Source organism: Moschus berezovskii, chromosome 7 (assembly GCF_049115385.1).
Source record: "Moschus berezovskii isolate FMDL1 chromosome 7, NW_MosBer_1.0, whole genome shotgun sequence".
Classification (NCBI taxonomy): Eukaryota; Metazoa; Chordata; class Mammalia; order Artiodactyla; family Moschidae; genus Moschus; species Moschus berezovskii.
This window is the reverse complement of record NC_142466.1, coordinates 59,241,890-59,257,279: the sequence shown is the minus strand read 5'-3', so window position 1 is coordinate 59,257,279 and position 15,390 is coordinate 59,241,890. Positions and strand designations below refer to the sequence as shown.

The 15,390-nt window shown below is 41.2% G+C and overlaps 1 protein-coding gene across 3 annotated transcripts in view; it reads right to left on the bottom strand.

Annotated features, from left to right (window-relative positions):
• The window catches only part of PCSK5 (proprotein convertase subtilisin/kexin type 5), a 507,981-nt gene that overhangs the window by 393,694 nt on the left and 98,897 nt on the right, over positions 1-15,390 (bottom strand). For all 3 annotated transcript variants that reach the window (XM_055426904.2, XM_088837941.1, XM_088837942.1), the window contains exon 3: positions 13,081-13,194. In XM_055426904.2, the coding sequence (XP_055282879.2) occupies positions 13,081-13,194 (114 nt within the window). The remainder of the gene's footprint in view (positions 1-13,080; positions 13,195-15,390) is intronic.

Genomic DNA, 15,390 nt, shown 5'->3' with positions numbered 1-15,390 from the left:
GATCATTACAGATGTCTTTAATCTTTCATTTTCTTGGACAAACTTTCACGATTAGAAATGTTTCTAGTCCTGCTTTATCTCATCTTTTGTATCAATAAAGAATGGCAAGTTTAACACATTCTTTTCTAAACTGGAACAGTAAGAGAAATGATCATATGCTATTGGGCACAGACCTAGTAGCATTAATGTCACCCCTCCAAAATAGAATATGAATTTCCAGGTTGCTAGCACAGATGATTTGGCTCCTCTGCATCTATATATTCCTACACAAGCTATAAGACTGCTTATCTCTGTAATGTCTTTTATCTGTCATCAACAGCACAGAATGTGAAATAAACTAAAACATGCTGATAAAACAGCAACTATGCGAAGAGTTGACTCACTGGAAAAGACTCTGATGCTGGGAGGGGTTGGGGGCAGGAGGAGAAGGGGACAACAGAGAATGAGATGGCTGGATGGCATCACCGACTCGATGCACATGAGTTTGAGTGAACTCCGGGAGTTGGTGATGGACAGGGAGGCCTGGAGTGCTGTGATTCATGGGGTCGCAAAGAGTCGGACACGACTGAGCGACTGAACTGAACTGAACTGAATGAGAGTCTCAGCATTCATACAGTAGTCTTTCAATATCAATTTTAAAAATAGGGAACTAGGGGGTCTTTGGGGAAATGGTTGATTCCATATCTGGAACAGAAAATATGCAAGAGTAAGGAATAGCTTATCAAACCAGAAAAAAAGAATGCTGAAGTCATATCAAAAGACTTACGAGATAAATTGAATGATTTCTCACTGACCAAAGATGGGTCAATTTAAGAATAAGATTTATAATTTCAATGAAATATATCAAATATATTTAAATCCATGAACTAGTAATGAAGCAAGCAGAAATAAACTCATTGGTAGCATTCAGTGAATGCTAGAGAAGTAACCCCTAGTACACATCGTTCCTGTAGGGACTGCACCTCACTGTACCAAGTAATATACAGCAAAGTTTCTCTCTATTCAAGTATTTCTGGCAGTAAGTGAAGAAGAAATCACAGATAGAGAAGATGACTACTTTGCAAATCCCAATGAATAATTAAAGGATTTATACAATGGTGGGCTTCCCTTGTAGTTCAGCTGGTAAAGAATCTGCCTGCAATGCAGGATACCCTGGTTTGATTCCGGGGTTGGGTTCCACTGGAGAAGGGATAGGCTACCCAATCCAATATTCTTGGGCTTCCCTCGTGGCTCAGCTGGTATAGAATCTGCCTGCAATATGGGAGACCTAGGTTGGGAAGATCCCTTGGAGAAGGGAAAAGCTACCCACTGCAGTATTCTGGCCTAGAGAATTCTATAGACTGTACAGTCTGTGGGGTCACAAAGAGTCGGACATGACTGAGCGACTTTCACTTTCACACAATGGTTGATTCTTTGTAATTCTTTGTAATGGTAATATCACAGAGTGACAAGCAGATATGTTGTACCTCCTGATACAACATATCTGCATACACATAACAACTAGATAGTAAGTGGTCACACACTTAGCAAAATAAAAATTGAACTTGAATCTGATCATGCCTCTAGTTTTTACTACCTACTAATTTATTGATGATATTGGGACTAGAATGCAGTTAGTAAAATCTAGACCACATGAAGCTTTAAATAACCTAGATTCTTAAACTAAACATTTTCAAAGGAAAAAATAAAGATCTGTAGGATAAAAGATATTGAAGAGGTATACAACCAATCAACATATGAAACTTATTTGTATCTTGACTCAAATTACAAAGAAAAGATTATGAGCCAATAGGGAAAATTTGAAAATGTACTGGATATTTGATAATACAAAGAAGCTATCATTAATTTTCTTATATGTGATAATTATATTATGGCTTTCTTGTTAATTTTTTCCTTACAGAGATACATATTGGGTTGACTAGAATGTTCATTCGGATTTTTCTGTAATATCTTATGGAAAAACTAAAACAAACATTTTGACCAACCCAATACTATAATACTCAAGGCTGAAATGAAATTAAATGTGTGATTTGCTTTGGGATAATCAGAGTGGGGGGCAATAAATGAATGAATACTGGCCTTGAAGTTGGTATGAGTTGACTCACTGGAAAAGAGTCTGATGCTGGGAGGGGTTGGGGGTGGGAGGAGACGGGGACGACAGAGGATGAGATGGCTGGATGGCATCACCGACTCAATGGACATGAGTTTGAGTGAACTCCGGGAGTTGGTGATGGACAGGGAGGCCTGGCGTGCTGTGATTCGTGGGGTCGCAAAGAGTCGGACACGACTGAGCAACTGAACTGAACTGAACTGAAATGGGAAAGCGGTGTTCATTCTATTTTCTCTCTACTTTTGTTTCAAATTTTCAAAAAGTTTCTGTAATATCTGTAGTGAGAGCTGGTGAAACAGAGATCAGATGTAATCCTCAGTCTGGAATCTAAACCATTGGGTGTGTGTGGAGTGACAAGGACCCACATTTCTGATAAACTGCAAGGAGGTGTTTTTGAACTGAAATGTTCACTATGGAGAGAAAGGGCTGCCCAAGTAGCGTATTTTTCTGGTAACTGAAAATACACAAGATGGGGACTGAGCATGAGCTGAGGGCTTGAATGAAATTATTATTTAGGCCCATCCCAATATGGTGGTCTACAAGACAGTGTTTCTTTTTCTTTTTTTTTTTAGTATCTTTTTCTTAAAGACCACCTGATTCAAGGTGCTAACTGCAGAAACACACACAGCACTGCTTCTGGGTGCTTGTGAATAGTTCATGGATGTGAAGCAGAAGGGCCTGGGCTACAGAGCAGAGGCATGAAAGCAAAATGAGAATGGTCAAATAAAACATTCTAGCAGAAGAGGAATGATTTAAAAAAATCTGTATACCTGCTATGTTTAACCTACTACTGCTGAATTTGAGTTCACTAAAACATAAGGATGGTTCCTCTATCACTAAGTAACAAACCCAGACATCAAGTTTTTAAGACACTAATTTAACTGATCTTCAGGAAACCATGCAAAGAGATCATTAGGAGAACACAGTCTTGTTACCTGGGCATAATTTTCTTTTCTTTGCTTCAGACACGCTAATTTGGTATGTCTGGATCAGAATGTCTATCCTGGGAGGCTTTTACAAGAGACAACATTCACCTCACCAGAAAATTGAGAGAGAAAAGAAAGCCCTCCAAAGTTACATTTCTTCCAAGCAGTCTTTGAGATTATTCTGTAAATGTTGTACTGAATATCTGAATAGATACCATCCAAATGGAATAGTTTTTTATTTTTCTCCTTAACGTAATGGAAGAAATTAGGTTTCTTATCAGGTTCTTCTCCTTTTAATCAAGGAAAGGATAATCAGTGAATGCATTTTGTACTTTGTCCACACTGTCTGACACCAAGAAGAGCATTCTTGCATTATGAACCCAATCTGATTCTGACCTATTCAATTAAGTAATCAAATCATATTTCTGGAACTTAAAGTTTTATCCTACTTGCCTCAGTATAATTTCACTTCATCTGGTATGGTGCAGTTCTTGGTGCCCATATGATTTGCATACCAGGTTATCTATCACTGCCTACAATCCCATACCCAAGGCTGAGATAGTCTACAAAGGAATTTTTTTTTTTTTTTAACATTTGAGAAACTGGAAAAAAAAAAAAAAAACACACCAAAGTGCATTCAATAAAAGATAACTATTACTTTCTCCTCCCCAGATGATTTAGGCCTTTTCTTCTTTCTTATTCTTCTCATCATTGGATTGCTAAGAATTATTTCTTTTACTCCATTAATTTCCCAGTCAAGCTCACTGCCAACCAAAATTAAGGAAAAAACAGCATTCCAGATGCTGCTGTCTCAGACAACTTTAGAATTTGAGTTCTCAACACAGGATATTTGAATATGCACCATCATCTTTCAGGAAGAGCCAGCTCAGTTCTGTGAATCTGGAAAATGAAGATGTCTAAATGACCAATTCTCTCCTCATTTTATATCTATAAATATTTATGAAGTACTTACCAAGAGAACCCTACTTATTGGCAGAGAAATGTATAAAAAATAAGCCAAAAAATGTGTCTTGATCACTAAAACTAATCCCAATACAGGGTGAGAAGTAAATAAGAAATGAGGAATTCAGACAAACTTTGATAAAGGAACTTGAATCAACATGTTAAGAAGACAACGACAGATTAAGTGAGCTCAAGGGTCAATTCTGTCAGCTCTCCAGCAGAAAATGAGTTACTAATTAAAGAAAAATCTTACTAAAATCTTGATAAAAACAACTCTGTTTCTGTTAACAGACCTTCATCATATTAGAGTCAGGGCCAAAGGACCAGACTATGGACATACTTTTACTCTTTGAAAGTAAAGCTGAGAAGATGAACTACCAGTATGGAATAAGTTATATTTTGCTCAAGGCAATTAATAAAGGTTGTAATAATATGTCCCAGGCAGCAATGAATATTATCCGAAGTGATTTTTTACTGGCCTCTTCTAAAAGTAATTTGACTAGTAAACTATAGGTTAACTTAATACCTCTAATGTATTTCCTGGAGGCTCAGACAGTAGAGAATCTTCCTGCAATGCAGGAGACCCAGGTTTGATCCCTGGATAGGGAAGATCCCCAGGAGAAGGGAATGGCTACTCACTCTAGAATTCTTGCCTATTGAATTCCATGGACAGAGGAGCCTGGTGGGCTACAGTCCATGGGGTCACAAAGAGTCAGAAATGATTGAGTGACTAACACTAATACCTCTAATATACTGACTTCCACCACAACCATATCATGGTCAGTTTGTCTAGTCAGTTGAGAGTAGTCCATTGAGGGTGCCAATAGCAAAACTGTAACTGGAGCTTGCTAATTAACTCACGATAATAATGATGACTTCATATGATTTCATTATCCTTCATGAAGGGATTTTTCAGGCTGTAAAACAAATATGGACTTATACTTAGGATTCAAGTTTGCTTTTTCTTGGAATTATCACTTATGAGCATTTTTCTTTGGTGTTAATTTATTCATTCAGTGAACACAAAGTTCTAATAAAGGAGGAGCATAATTCCAACTCAGTCATTCATGTGTTTGGCTCCCCAAATACTCTTGGCGGCATCTGGGAATTTGGGTTTGGGGAGAGTTTTCACCATTCCTTCATAAAACTGTCTCACTGTGTCTAAGCTGGTTACACAAACAATATGGTTGTGCTGAATGCCTCCAAGAGAATGGAATTTGGGTACATAGAAGGCCCTGGGTACCGACACAACCAACTCCCAGTAAAAACCCTGAGCACCAAGTCCCTCAAGAGCTCCCTGGTAGCCAACATGTCACACACGGCACAATTCATGCTGGAGGAATTAAGTGCTTTCCCTGTAACTCCACTGAGAGAAGTCTCTTGGAAGCTTCAGCCTGGTTTCCCCTGGACTTTGCCCCATGTGGCTTTTCATTTTGCTGATTTCACATTATATCCTTTCACTGAAATAAATCATAGCTGTATGACTCTTTGCTGAATTATGTGACTCCTCCCAGTGAATCACCAAATCTGGGGGTGGTCTCAAGGACCCCAACAAGGGGACACACTGAGATTGAAGCAGTGATGAAACAAAAGCATGGGATACAGCAGTCAGGAACAGGGTAGGTCTGAGCTGGAAATCAAGATGTAGTGGTATATGTCTCCCTAACAGTCAATCTCTAGTTCAACTTGCCGTGTGGACCTAGAGGAGGTTCAAGCGGGAATGACCTCAAGAAAGCATCTAGTCTAGATTCCTCATTTGTTCAGATGAGCTAAGGGTGAGAGAGCTGAAATACCTTTCCACAGGACGCAGAGCTAGTCTGAAGCAAAACATCAGTGCGCCAAAACCACATCTCAACCCCCAGTAGTTCTTACCAGGAAATCATTTGCTGCCTGGCTGGAGTCTGTCCTTTCTCAGAAGGCCTCCTGCTTGCGTCAAGATGGGCCACATGGCTGTAGATTTACACCATGTTGCATTTTCAATTAAAACAGCTAAATGGGGTGCCATAAAAAGATGATCTCCAAGCTGCCAGGACAATAATGCCACAAACCCCACCAGATTTTATTAGAGTCAAATGACAGTATAAGTCATTAGGAAAATGTGTGCCAACCACAGAAACAGCAATGCCTCACACTCTTGGAGAACTGAATACCATCCAGTTGGCTGAGAAAGAACCATGTGGCTTACAATCATTTTTCACAATTACTATCCTAGCTAGTTCATAGCTTCTGGCAGATATGCCTCACACGCACAGCCGAACTCAGTTAATTTTCACTCTGCTGATCGACAAATGTGATTTTTTTCTCTTAAAAAAAAAAAAACCACCCAGAGAGTTTTCATGAAATTTGAGGTAGTGCATCAAAAAGTGAGCCTGTTTGTTAAACCCTGGCTTTAAAAATGCATATTAAGTAGGCCACCCAATATTCATCACAAAAAATTATGTGTTAAGGATGCCAGTCATACTCAACTACTCCAGTTTGAGAGTCAAAGAGCAAGATTTCACAGGGCCTTCTTTACTTTTCCCTTTGGAATTGAGCTTGCCTTCTATAAGGCAGGAAAAAAATTTTTTTTTAAATATTTCACTATGGGCTTCTTCAAAATCAGTATTAGTTCTTAACAGTTAGACAAGAAATACTGTACAATGCTATAACATGTTCCTAAGGAAATAAAATATTTACATGACTAAAGGAATAAAAGAGCTATTTGGCTAAACTTATAGCTTCCTCCAAGTTTCATTTCCAAGTGGCCTTCTTGGGACTCGTTGTCAATAGCCTGAGTACAAATTTCATATATAAATGGTTTAGGATGATTTCAGAAAATACAAAATCTACTATAAATTGAATAATCCCTCCCATAAAGAGAACCATCCTGCCAACAAAGGAGAATTCCCATCTCCTCCTGTATTTCAAATGCAGCATCTGCCATAACTCTGTAAGGGATCAACAGACACTATAAAGACATGACTCACAAGGGATTTCAGCTGTATAGATAACATTCTATTCTTCAGATTGGGGGTGGGTGGACTGGCATTTGTGGTTCTCTTTCAAATTTCTGTATGTCTTAAATATTTTGTAATAAAAAATATTTAACTTCCTGAATTTGCTCAATTGGCATTCCCAGATCCTTGAAGGGGCATCTTACTTAGCCACGCTCTTTCTAGAATCAAAGAGACTTTTCTTCAGGGGATCAAAATGGCCCATTATACCAGCTTTGTACATTAAAAACATTTCTATTACACCAAGTTCATGAAGACTTGGCCAGATTTTCACAATCTTTCCCATCAGATACCCTTTGTCTGTGGAACATCTTGAAAGACTGTTTTAGGCAAGGGCACTTTTTAATCAGTGCCAGTAAAGTGAAAATATCTTTTTATATTAAAGTTGTCGGCTTCCCAGATAGAAAATTTTTTCAGTAAGTAAAATGTATAAGATCAAGAGAAACAAGCTAAATTGACCAAAGGCACTTTAAAGTGTCTCTAAGTTTTTTGAAAGCTCTTCTTCCTCCAACTGATAATGGGGAGGTGGAGGCCAACTGTGTTCACATAAACCCCATGGTGAAAATATGCTAGAGCAAAGAGATCTCTAAGTGGTCCTGAGAGTCAAATAACATCAGCATTAATGGGGAACTTATTCAGTTCAGTCGCTCAGTCGTGTCCAACTCTTTGCGACCCCGTGGACTGCAGCGCGTCAAGCTTCCCTGTCCATCACCAACTTCCGAAGCCTACTCAAACTCGTGTCCATTGAGTCGGTGATGCCATCCAACCATCTCATCCTCTGTTGTCCCCTTCTCCTCCTGTCCCCAATCCCTCCCAGCATCAGGGTCTTTTTAAATGAGTCAGTTCTTCGCATCAGGGGGCCAAAGTATTGGAGTTTCAGCTTCAGCATCAGTCCCTCCAATGAACATTCAGGGCTGAATTCCTTTAGGATGGACTAGTTGGATCTCCTTGCAGTCCAAGGGACTCTCAAGAGTCTTCTCCAACACCACAGTTCAAAAATATCAGCTTTCTTTATAGTCCAATTCTCACATCCATACATGACTACTGGAAAAACCATAGCCTTGACTAGACAGACATTTGTTGACAAAGTAATGTCTCTGCTTTATAGCTCAACTGAAATTCCATCACCTGCACTAGCTTGTTAGAAATGCAAATTCCCAAATTTCCACTGGGGGGCATGAGAGGGGTGGGCTGTAATCCTTCCAGGTGATCTGTGATGTCATTATCAGGAAGTCCAGTGATGCAACTGTTGGAAGTCTAGCCTCTGGAGTCAGAGTGACTGGTTCGAATCTGCCCACTGGTAAACAGTGTCTCTTCTGTAATTTCTTCAGTGTAAAATGAAGACAATGCATGTGTGTGTGCTAAGTCACTCAGTTGTGTCTGACTCTATGCGACCCTGTGGACTGTAGCCTGCCAGGCTCCTCTGTCCACGGGAATCTCCAGACAAGAAGACCAGAGTTGGTTTTCATGCCCTCCTCTAGGGGATCTTCCTAACCCAGGGATCAAACCCACATCTCTTGTGTCACCTGCATTGGCAGGCAGGTTCTCCACCTCTTGCGCCACCTGGGAAGCCCTAAAATGAAGACAATAATAGGTCCCAACTCACTGGAATACTGGCAATAAGATAATGCACATGAAAGTTTGGCAAAATGTTTGACACAGACAATTATTTTCTCAGCTATGGAGATGATCATTGATATCCAGTTTACTCATCTATTTTATTAGCATTCATTGAGCATTTATCACAGATGTGGGCAGTGAATAAATAACTCAGGATTCCTGGCTGCCTGCTAGACTCACCAGGGGATTCTGATGAAATCTTGCTGCCTGAGCCCTCCTCTATACCAAAAATAACAATCTCTTATAGGCGACCCAAGCTTGGGCATCCATTACTACTCAGGACATTTTAACAGAAGAAGCAAATCTATAAGCAAAAATTAGAACCCAAAGCCCATGGAGCTGGGTGTATGCACATGATCCCAGAGACACTTTCAGGGCAGAATTGTTTGTCTGGCAAACTCATTGGCACTTATATATTCCTCTTCTGCCTTACTGATCTTCGAAGGAAGTACAGAGCATGTTTTCCTAAATCCTCAGCACTTGCCACCATGCTCACAAAGAGGAGATGCTGGAGTCTACCGATGCAATGAGAAGTGAGTTCTGTTTCTAGCACTGGACCCTGCCAGCTCCTGGAAGCCTGAGCAGAGTTTCAGGTCAGAGGAGTAATTAGCCAGCCATCGTCTCCATAACAAACTCTTGTAAATGCACCTTTCCCTGAATATACTGCCCAGGCCTCAAGGCTGGACATAATGGTTTCACATACCAGTTTCCAACGGGAGGAGCGACAAGGGTAAAGCTTTTAAATTAATTAAAAGAGACACTCAGGCACACTTCATGCCATTCTTTAATCTCTGTTCTCCTGTGATAAATACAGACTGACAGGACCAGGCCTAGGCTAACGAGCTGAAGGCAGGACCCTATGGAGGTTCGCCAAGTAACCCTCAAAAAACACTGCAGCAGGGCCCAGGACTCAGAAAAAGGGAGGAGGAAATCAGCACTGTGTCTCAACAGTGTCAATGACATGTCACTGAGCATTCTGAGGGATGTCCACTGCACATATGATCACACCCTTCAACTGTAGCAATGAAAACAGATAAAAGGAAGATAGCATGTATTGTCGGAGAAGGCAATGGCACCCCACTCCAGTCCTCTTGCCGGGAAAATCCTATGGACGGAGGAGCCTGGTATGCTGCAGTCCGTGGGGTCGCTAAGGGTTGGACATGACTGAGCGACTTCACTTTCACTTTTCACTTTCACACATTGGAGAAGGAAATGGCAACCCACTCCAGTGTTCTTGCCTGGAGAATCCCAGGGACGGGGGAGCCTGGTGGGCTGCCGTCTATGGGGCCGCACAGAGTCAGACACGACTGAAGCGACTTAGCAGCAGCAGTAGCAGCAGCAGCAGCATGTATTGTAATTCAAAAGAAGAACAACAACAATTGTAATTTATTTTAATGAGTCTTCTACTGCCAGGTACTGTGCTAAAGGTTTCCCATGTAGTATTTCATTTAATTATGGTAACCAGCTTCCTAACCATTCTCGCCTTCTAGTACACACACCCTTATGTAGTCCCCTCATACACTGAATTAGAGTTCAAACATGTGGTCAACAGAAAATTACAGAAGTAACTTCTGAGATTAGATCATAAAAGACATCACCACCTCTGACACAACCTCTTAAATCATTTGCCCTGGGGGAGGATAGAGCCATGGCAAAGGGCCACTCAAGCAGCCCTCTAGTGAGGCCCAGGTGGAGAAAAACCAGCCATGTGACCTTGTCAGTGGATCCTCCAACTCCCGTCACAACTTTGAGTCTTCCAACTGAAGCCCCAGACAATTTCCTGTTGCTTTCATTAAGGAAAAAGTATGTATTTAATAGGAAGCTTTGAAGTGCTTTGCATGCTCCCAAGACACTTTGCCCATCCTACACAGCACCCATGATTCTCCCTTGAACTTCAGTCATTTCTCCATGGACAGATTAGAAGTTCCTGGAGGGCTGTAGTGCCTTGCTTACAGTTGTTTGTGAATAGTAGAAGGGTGGGGTTATGATGCCATGTTCATCCTGTGGACTTCCGTCAACCTGCCTGGATTGGCATTGCTGTTTCATCACTTTCAGGTTGGGTGATCTTAGGTAAATGATATAAACTTTATGAGCCTTGGATTCCTAACTCTTATAACACAGGGCCAATATTAAACACACATCTCTGTTTAAACTACATTAGAAAAATATTAGAATAAAGTATAAGCACCTTGCCTGGTATGTGGTAAGTGCTCAATGAATGTGATCTATTTGAATTATTACCATCAAGTATGTGTTGAAAAACATCCAGTACTTTAAAGAATCAAACAAAAGCTCTTCTCTCTTAACTTTTCCTCACATCAAAAAGAGAATTTCCAAAGAAATGGCAGAGGTTCTCGGGTGTAAGGAGATCTTCCCCTATACACACTGAAATCTTTGGAGTCACTTTGACCATGGCTCCTGCAACAGCCCAGCGTGACCTGCTGGAGTGATGAAAGGGTCAGGGAGAGCTGCTGTCCACTTAGACTGTCCAGTGGGACATGTGCAGATAGCAATGTGGTTCTTTCTTGCAAAAAAGAAATGCAAGTCAAAGAGGGACTCACTGCCCCTGGGCCTTAAGAAGAGAGGTGTAAGGGGATGTTGCTTCCATTCTACTTCTTAATCCTATTACATCCTTATCATCTTGTCAGCACAGACAAATGCTCCTGAGCTCCTGCTAACACTCCCTCTAATGCCTTCCCTCATGGTTTATTCTTTCTTGGTCTTGGAGCTAATAAGCTGGCAAGTGTCTCACTGTCCTCTCGTTGTTCAGGCACTAAGTCATGTCTGACTATTTGTGACCCCGTGGGTTGTAGCATGCCAGGCTCCCCTGTCCTCCACTATCTCCCAGAGTTTGCTCAAACTCATGTCTATTAAGTCGGTAATGCTATCTAACCATCTCATCTTCTGCCACCCTCTTCTCCTTTTGCCTTCAGTCTTTCCCAGCATCAGGGTCCACTCAGCTGATTTCTACTCAAATGTTGTTTTGAGTCTCATCTCCCTTTGAACTTAGCTTTATGGCTCCTTTATTTCCCCTTATGCATGAAAGAGTTTTCTGTGTGAAACTCTGGTTGGGGTCCAAAATCTTTCCACAACCTTCCACATCTGGGTAAGACTAAGAGGAGGGGAACTGGGAGAAATGCCAGCCACATTCACCCATCTAAAAATGAACACAGATTCCTAGTGTTGCTAGGTGCTAGGCTACATTCTCAGATGGGAGGATATAAGTGACCCCCACACACAAACAGAGGAGATTTTAAAATACAATAAAAACTATAAAACAAAGTGCCAAGGGGAGGATGTCCGGAATGGCAGAGACAGCAGACCCAGGAGAGCAGAGGAAGGACAAACAGTGACAGACAAGGACATGGGAGACATGAAACAGGCAGCCTCAGGTGTGGGCTCTGAGGGATGGAGAATTCTGACCTGAGGAGGCGGGACAGGACAGAAGGCCACTCTGGGAAGAACGAATGAAATGCAAGGAGGCAGAAAAGCATGAGACACGTATTTGGCATGCAATGGGTGGATAGAGAAGCAGGGTCAGGGACTGCAAAAAACAAGGTAGAATGGGGGAATAATTCTGGCAGTAATTTACAATAAAGATTTTCAAAACAACTTTTAAAAAGTTAAGGTCTTTTTGCAGATTATAGAGCAAATTGATAACATATAAATTTCATGATAAAGTATCATATTCTAGTCAATTTTTCAGGGATCACAAACATAAAACCCTAAGGTTAGAGAAGTAAATTTTCAAAGGAGGCAACATCAAGTGAATTTCTAGATCATTCTTCCCAACACATTAAGTTTCACTTGTTGAAAGTTTTTGCTTGAACCGCTGTGTGCGTGCTCAGTCACATACGATTCTTTGTGACCCTTTGGACTGTAGTCCACCAGGTGAGTTCCTCTGTCCATGGGATTTTTCAGGCAAGAATACTGGAGAGGGCTTGAACTACTGAACAAGCTACAAGTCAAACACTCTTCAACTATTTTTTTCCTAGTCTAGTTTTTAAAAAATTGTTACCCCAAGTGAGAAGATACATTTAGATAACTCAAGTTAGGAATCTGCTACCTACAAGCAGAGTGATTTCAATGATTTCCAAGAACCAGTATCCATTAACCAGACTGGTTTCAGGGTAGAGCTGATGTGTACCAGACGTGAACACAATTATTGCTAAGTCTCAGGGTGTCTGCCCTTTATATTATTTTCCCATCTTCTGACCCAAACTTACAGAGCTACTACACAGAGTAAGATCTCAAATAGAAATGCCTTCAGGATCAGAATGTCCCTCTTTCTCCTTAGAACCAGAGAGTTAACTTCAAAAAAGATCCAGAAAATAGCACAGGCCATTAACCCACCTCCAATGGTGGGTCCTGAAACAGGAAAGACCTCACTGTTTCTCTGTCTTCCTGGTCCCAACATCGCTGAACAACACACAACAGGATGCCACAGGCCCTGGCCAGCCGAACTCACCATATACCACATGCTTGGCCACTTGGGGTCATTGAAGTATGTGGACTGTGCGCGGCTGAAGTCATAATCCCTCTTGGTCCGTTTTTTTACCACTTGCTGTTGGATCCACTCCACCTGCCAAGAAGGACATTTGGTGAGTGTTCAAGTTCCGTCCAGGTTAGCACAACATCAATGACAATCTGAGACAGTTCCCATCCCGTGTCAGTCACGGGTTTCATTCTGGAGACTAGAATCTACGTCCAGGAGCTTCAGGAGTCCCTAGAAATCCTGGTTCTATTTTTAAGGCAGGTAGGTTTTGCATTCTTTTATGAAAGCTCATTCATATTTCTCAACAATGTGCCAATCCCTTAGAGTTTTTTCAGAAAGCATATTTAACTCCCAATTTATTTTAAATCGATAGTGTTAGTTTTAAAAACTAATTTATTCATCCTGACCTTATACTAAGGGCTGGCAAACTTCTTCTCTGAAGGTCCAGATAATAAATATCTTCAGCTCTGCAGGTCATACAATCTCTGCTACAACGACTCATTCTGCCATTGTAGCACCATAGACAGTAAATAAATAAACGGGTGTAACTATGTTAAAAGAAGCTTACTCCTTAGAAGGAAAGTTATGACCAACCTAGACAGCATATTGAAAAGCAGAGACATTACTTTGCTGACAAAGGTCCATCTAGTCAAGGCTATGGTTTTCCCAGTGGTCATGTATGGATGTGAGAGTTGGACTGTGAAGAAAGCTGATCGCCGAAGAATTGATGCTTTTGAACTATGGTGTTGGAGAAGACTCTTGAGAGTCCCTTGGACTGCAAGGAGATCAAACCAGTCCATCCTAAAGGAGATCAGTCCTGGGTGTTCATTGGAAGGACTGATGCTAAAGCTGAAACTCCAATACTTTGGCCACCTGATGCGAAGAGCTAACTCATTTGAAAAGACCCTGATGCTGGGAGGGATTGGGGGCAGGAGGTGAAGGGGACGACAGAGGATGAGATGGTTGATGGCCTCACTGACTCAATGGACATGGGTCCGGGTGGACTCTGGGAGTCAGTGATGGACAGGGAGGCCTGGCAGGCTGCAGTTCATGGGGTTGCAAAGAGTCGGATACGACTGAGCGACTGAACTGAACTGAACTGATGTTTCAATAAAACATTGAATAAAAACACATGGGAGGCTGGATTTGGCCCACAGGCCAAATTTTACATAAATTTTTCAATGCTCTAGGATTACACATCAAACTATCTAGGGATCAAATGCTCTAGGATCACAAATTTTTTAAAAGTGGCTATCCGCAACAGAGTGGTGGGAAAAGCACTATTTGGGTAATCGGAAAATCAAAGCCCTACTTGACCTGTTTCTGGCATAAAATGGGAGTTGTCACTCAATTTCCTGAGCCACAGGTTCTCTGCCAGCTCCAAAATTCAAAACCTCTACGCCAAGGTCTTAACATTTAGCCTCAACTTATGTTTAAACATAAGGGAACTTCTGCATTTGATACAGATTTGTAACCTAAATGATATGGGTATGAACGGGGGTATTTTTAAAAACAGGGAATCATTATGGCAACATAAAAATAAGCATGTTTCATCTTGAACAGAGCATCTCAACTGTAATATCAGCCCAGGTGGCATTCTACAATTTGTTCCTAAATTCCCTTTTGTTGATTTCTTCTTTCCATAGATAATTTAGTCATACTATTCTAAAATGCTTCCTTCTACCATTTATCTGTATTCTCCATAAAGGAATTAAAAACAGAGCGACACAGATGTTATTGTCCACTACTGTGACTCTATACCCATACCATTCAATAATGACTTCAAAACCTCTCCTTCCTATTTCAAAGATTACTGGAGGAAAAGAAATATTAAAGGAGAAATGAATAGGCTCAAAATGCATGGCTATAAACAAGGTTTGTTGTTGTTTAGTCATTAAGTTGTGTCTGACTCTTTTGTGACCCCATGGACTGTAGCCCACCAGGCTCTGTCCATGGGATTTTCCAGGCAAGAACACTGGATTTGGTTGCCATTTCCTCCTCCAGGGGATCTTCCCAACCCAGGGATACTAGGGCCAAAAGCCCAACTAATAAATTTCTACGATTCTCATATTGGAAAATATTATTCAACAAAATATCGGAGGGCTTCCCTGGTGTCTCAGTGGTAAAGAATCCATCTGTTAATGCAGGAGATATGGGTTTGATCTCTGGGCTGGGAAGATCCCCTGGAGAAGGAAATAGTAACCCATGCCATCATTCTTGCCTGAAAAACTCCATGAACAGAGACGCCTGGCAGGCTACAGTTCATTGGGTTGTAAAGGGTCA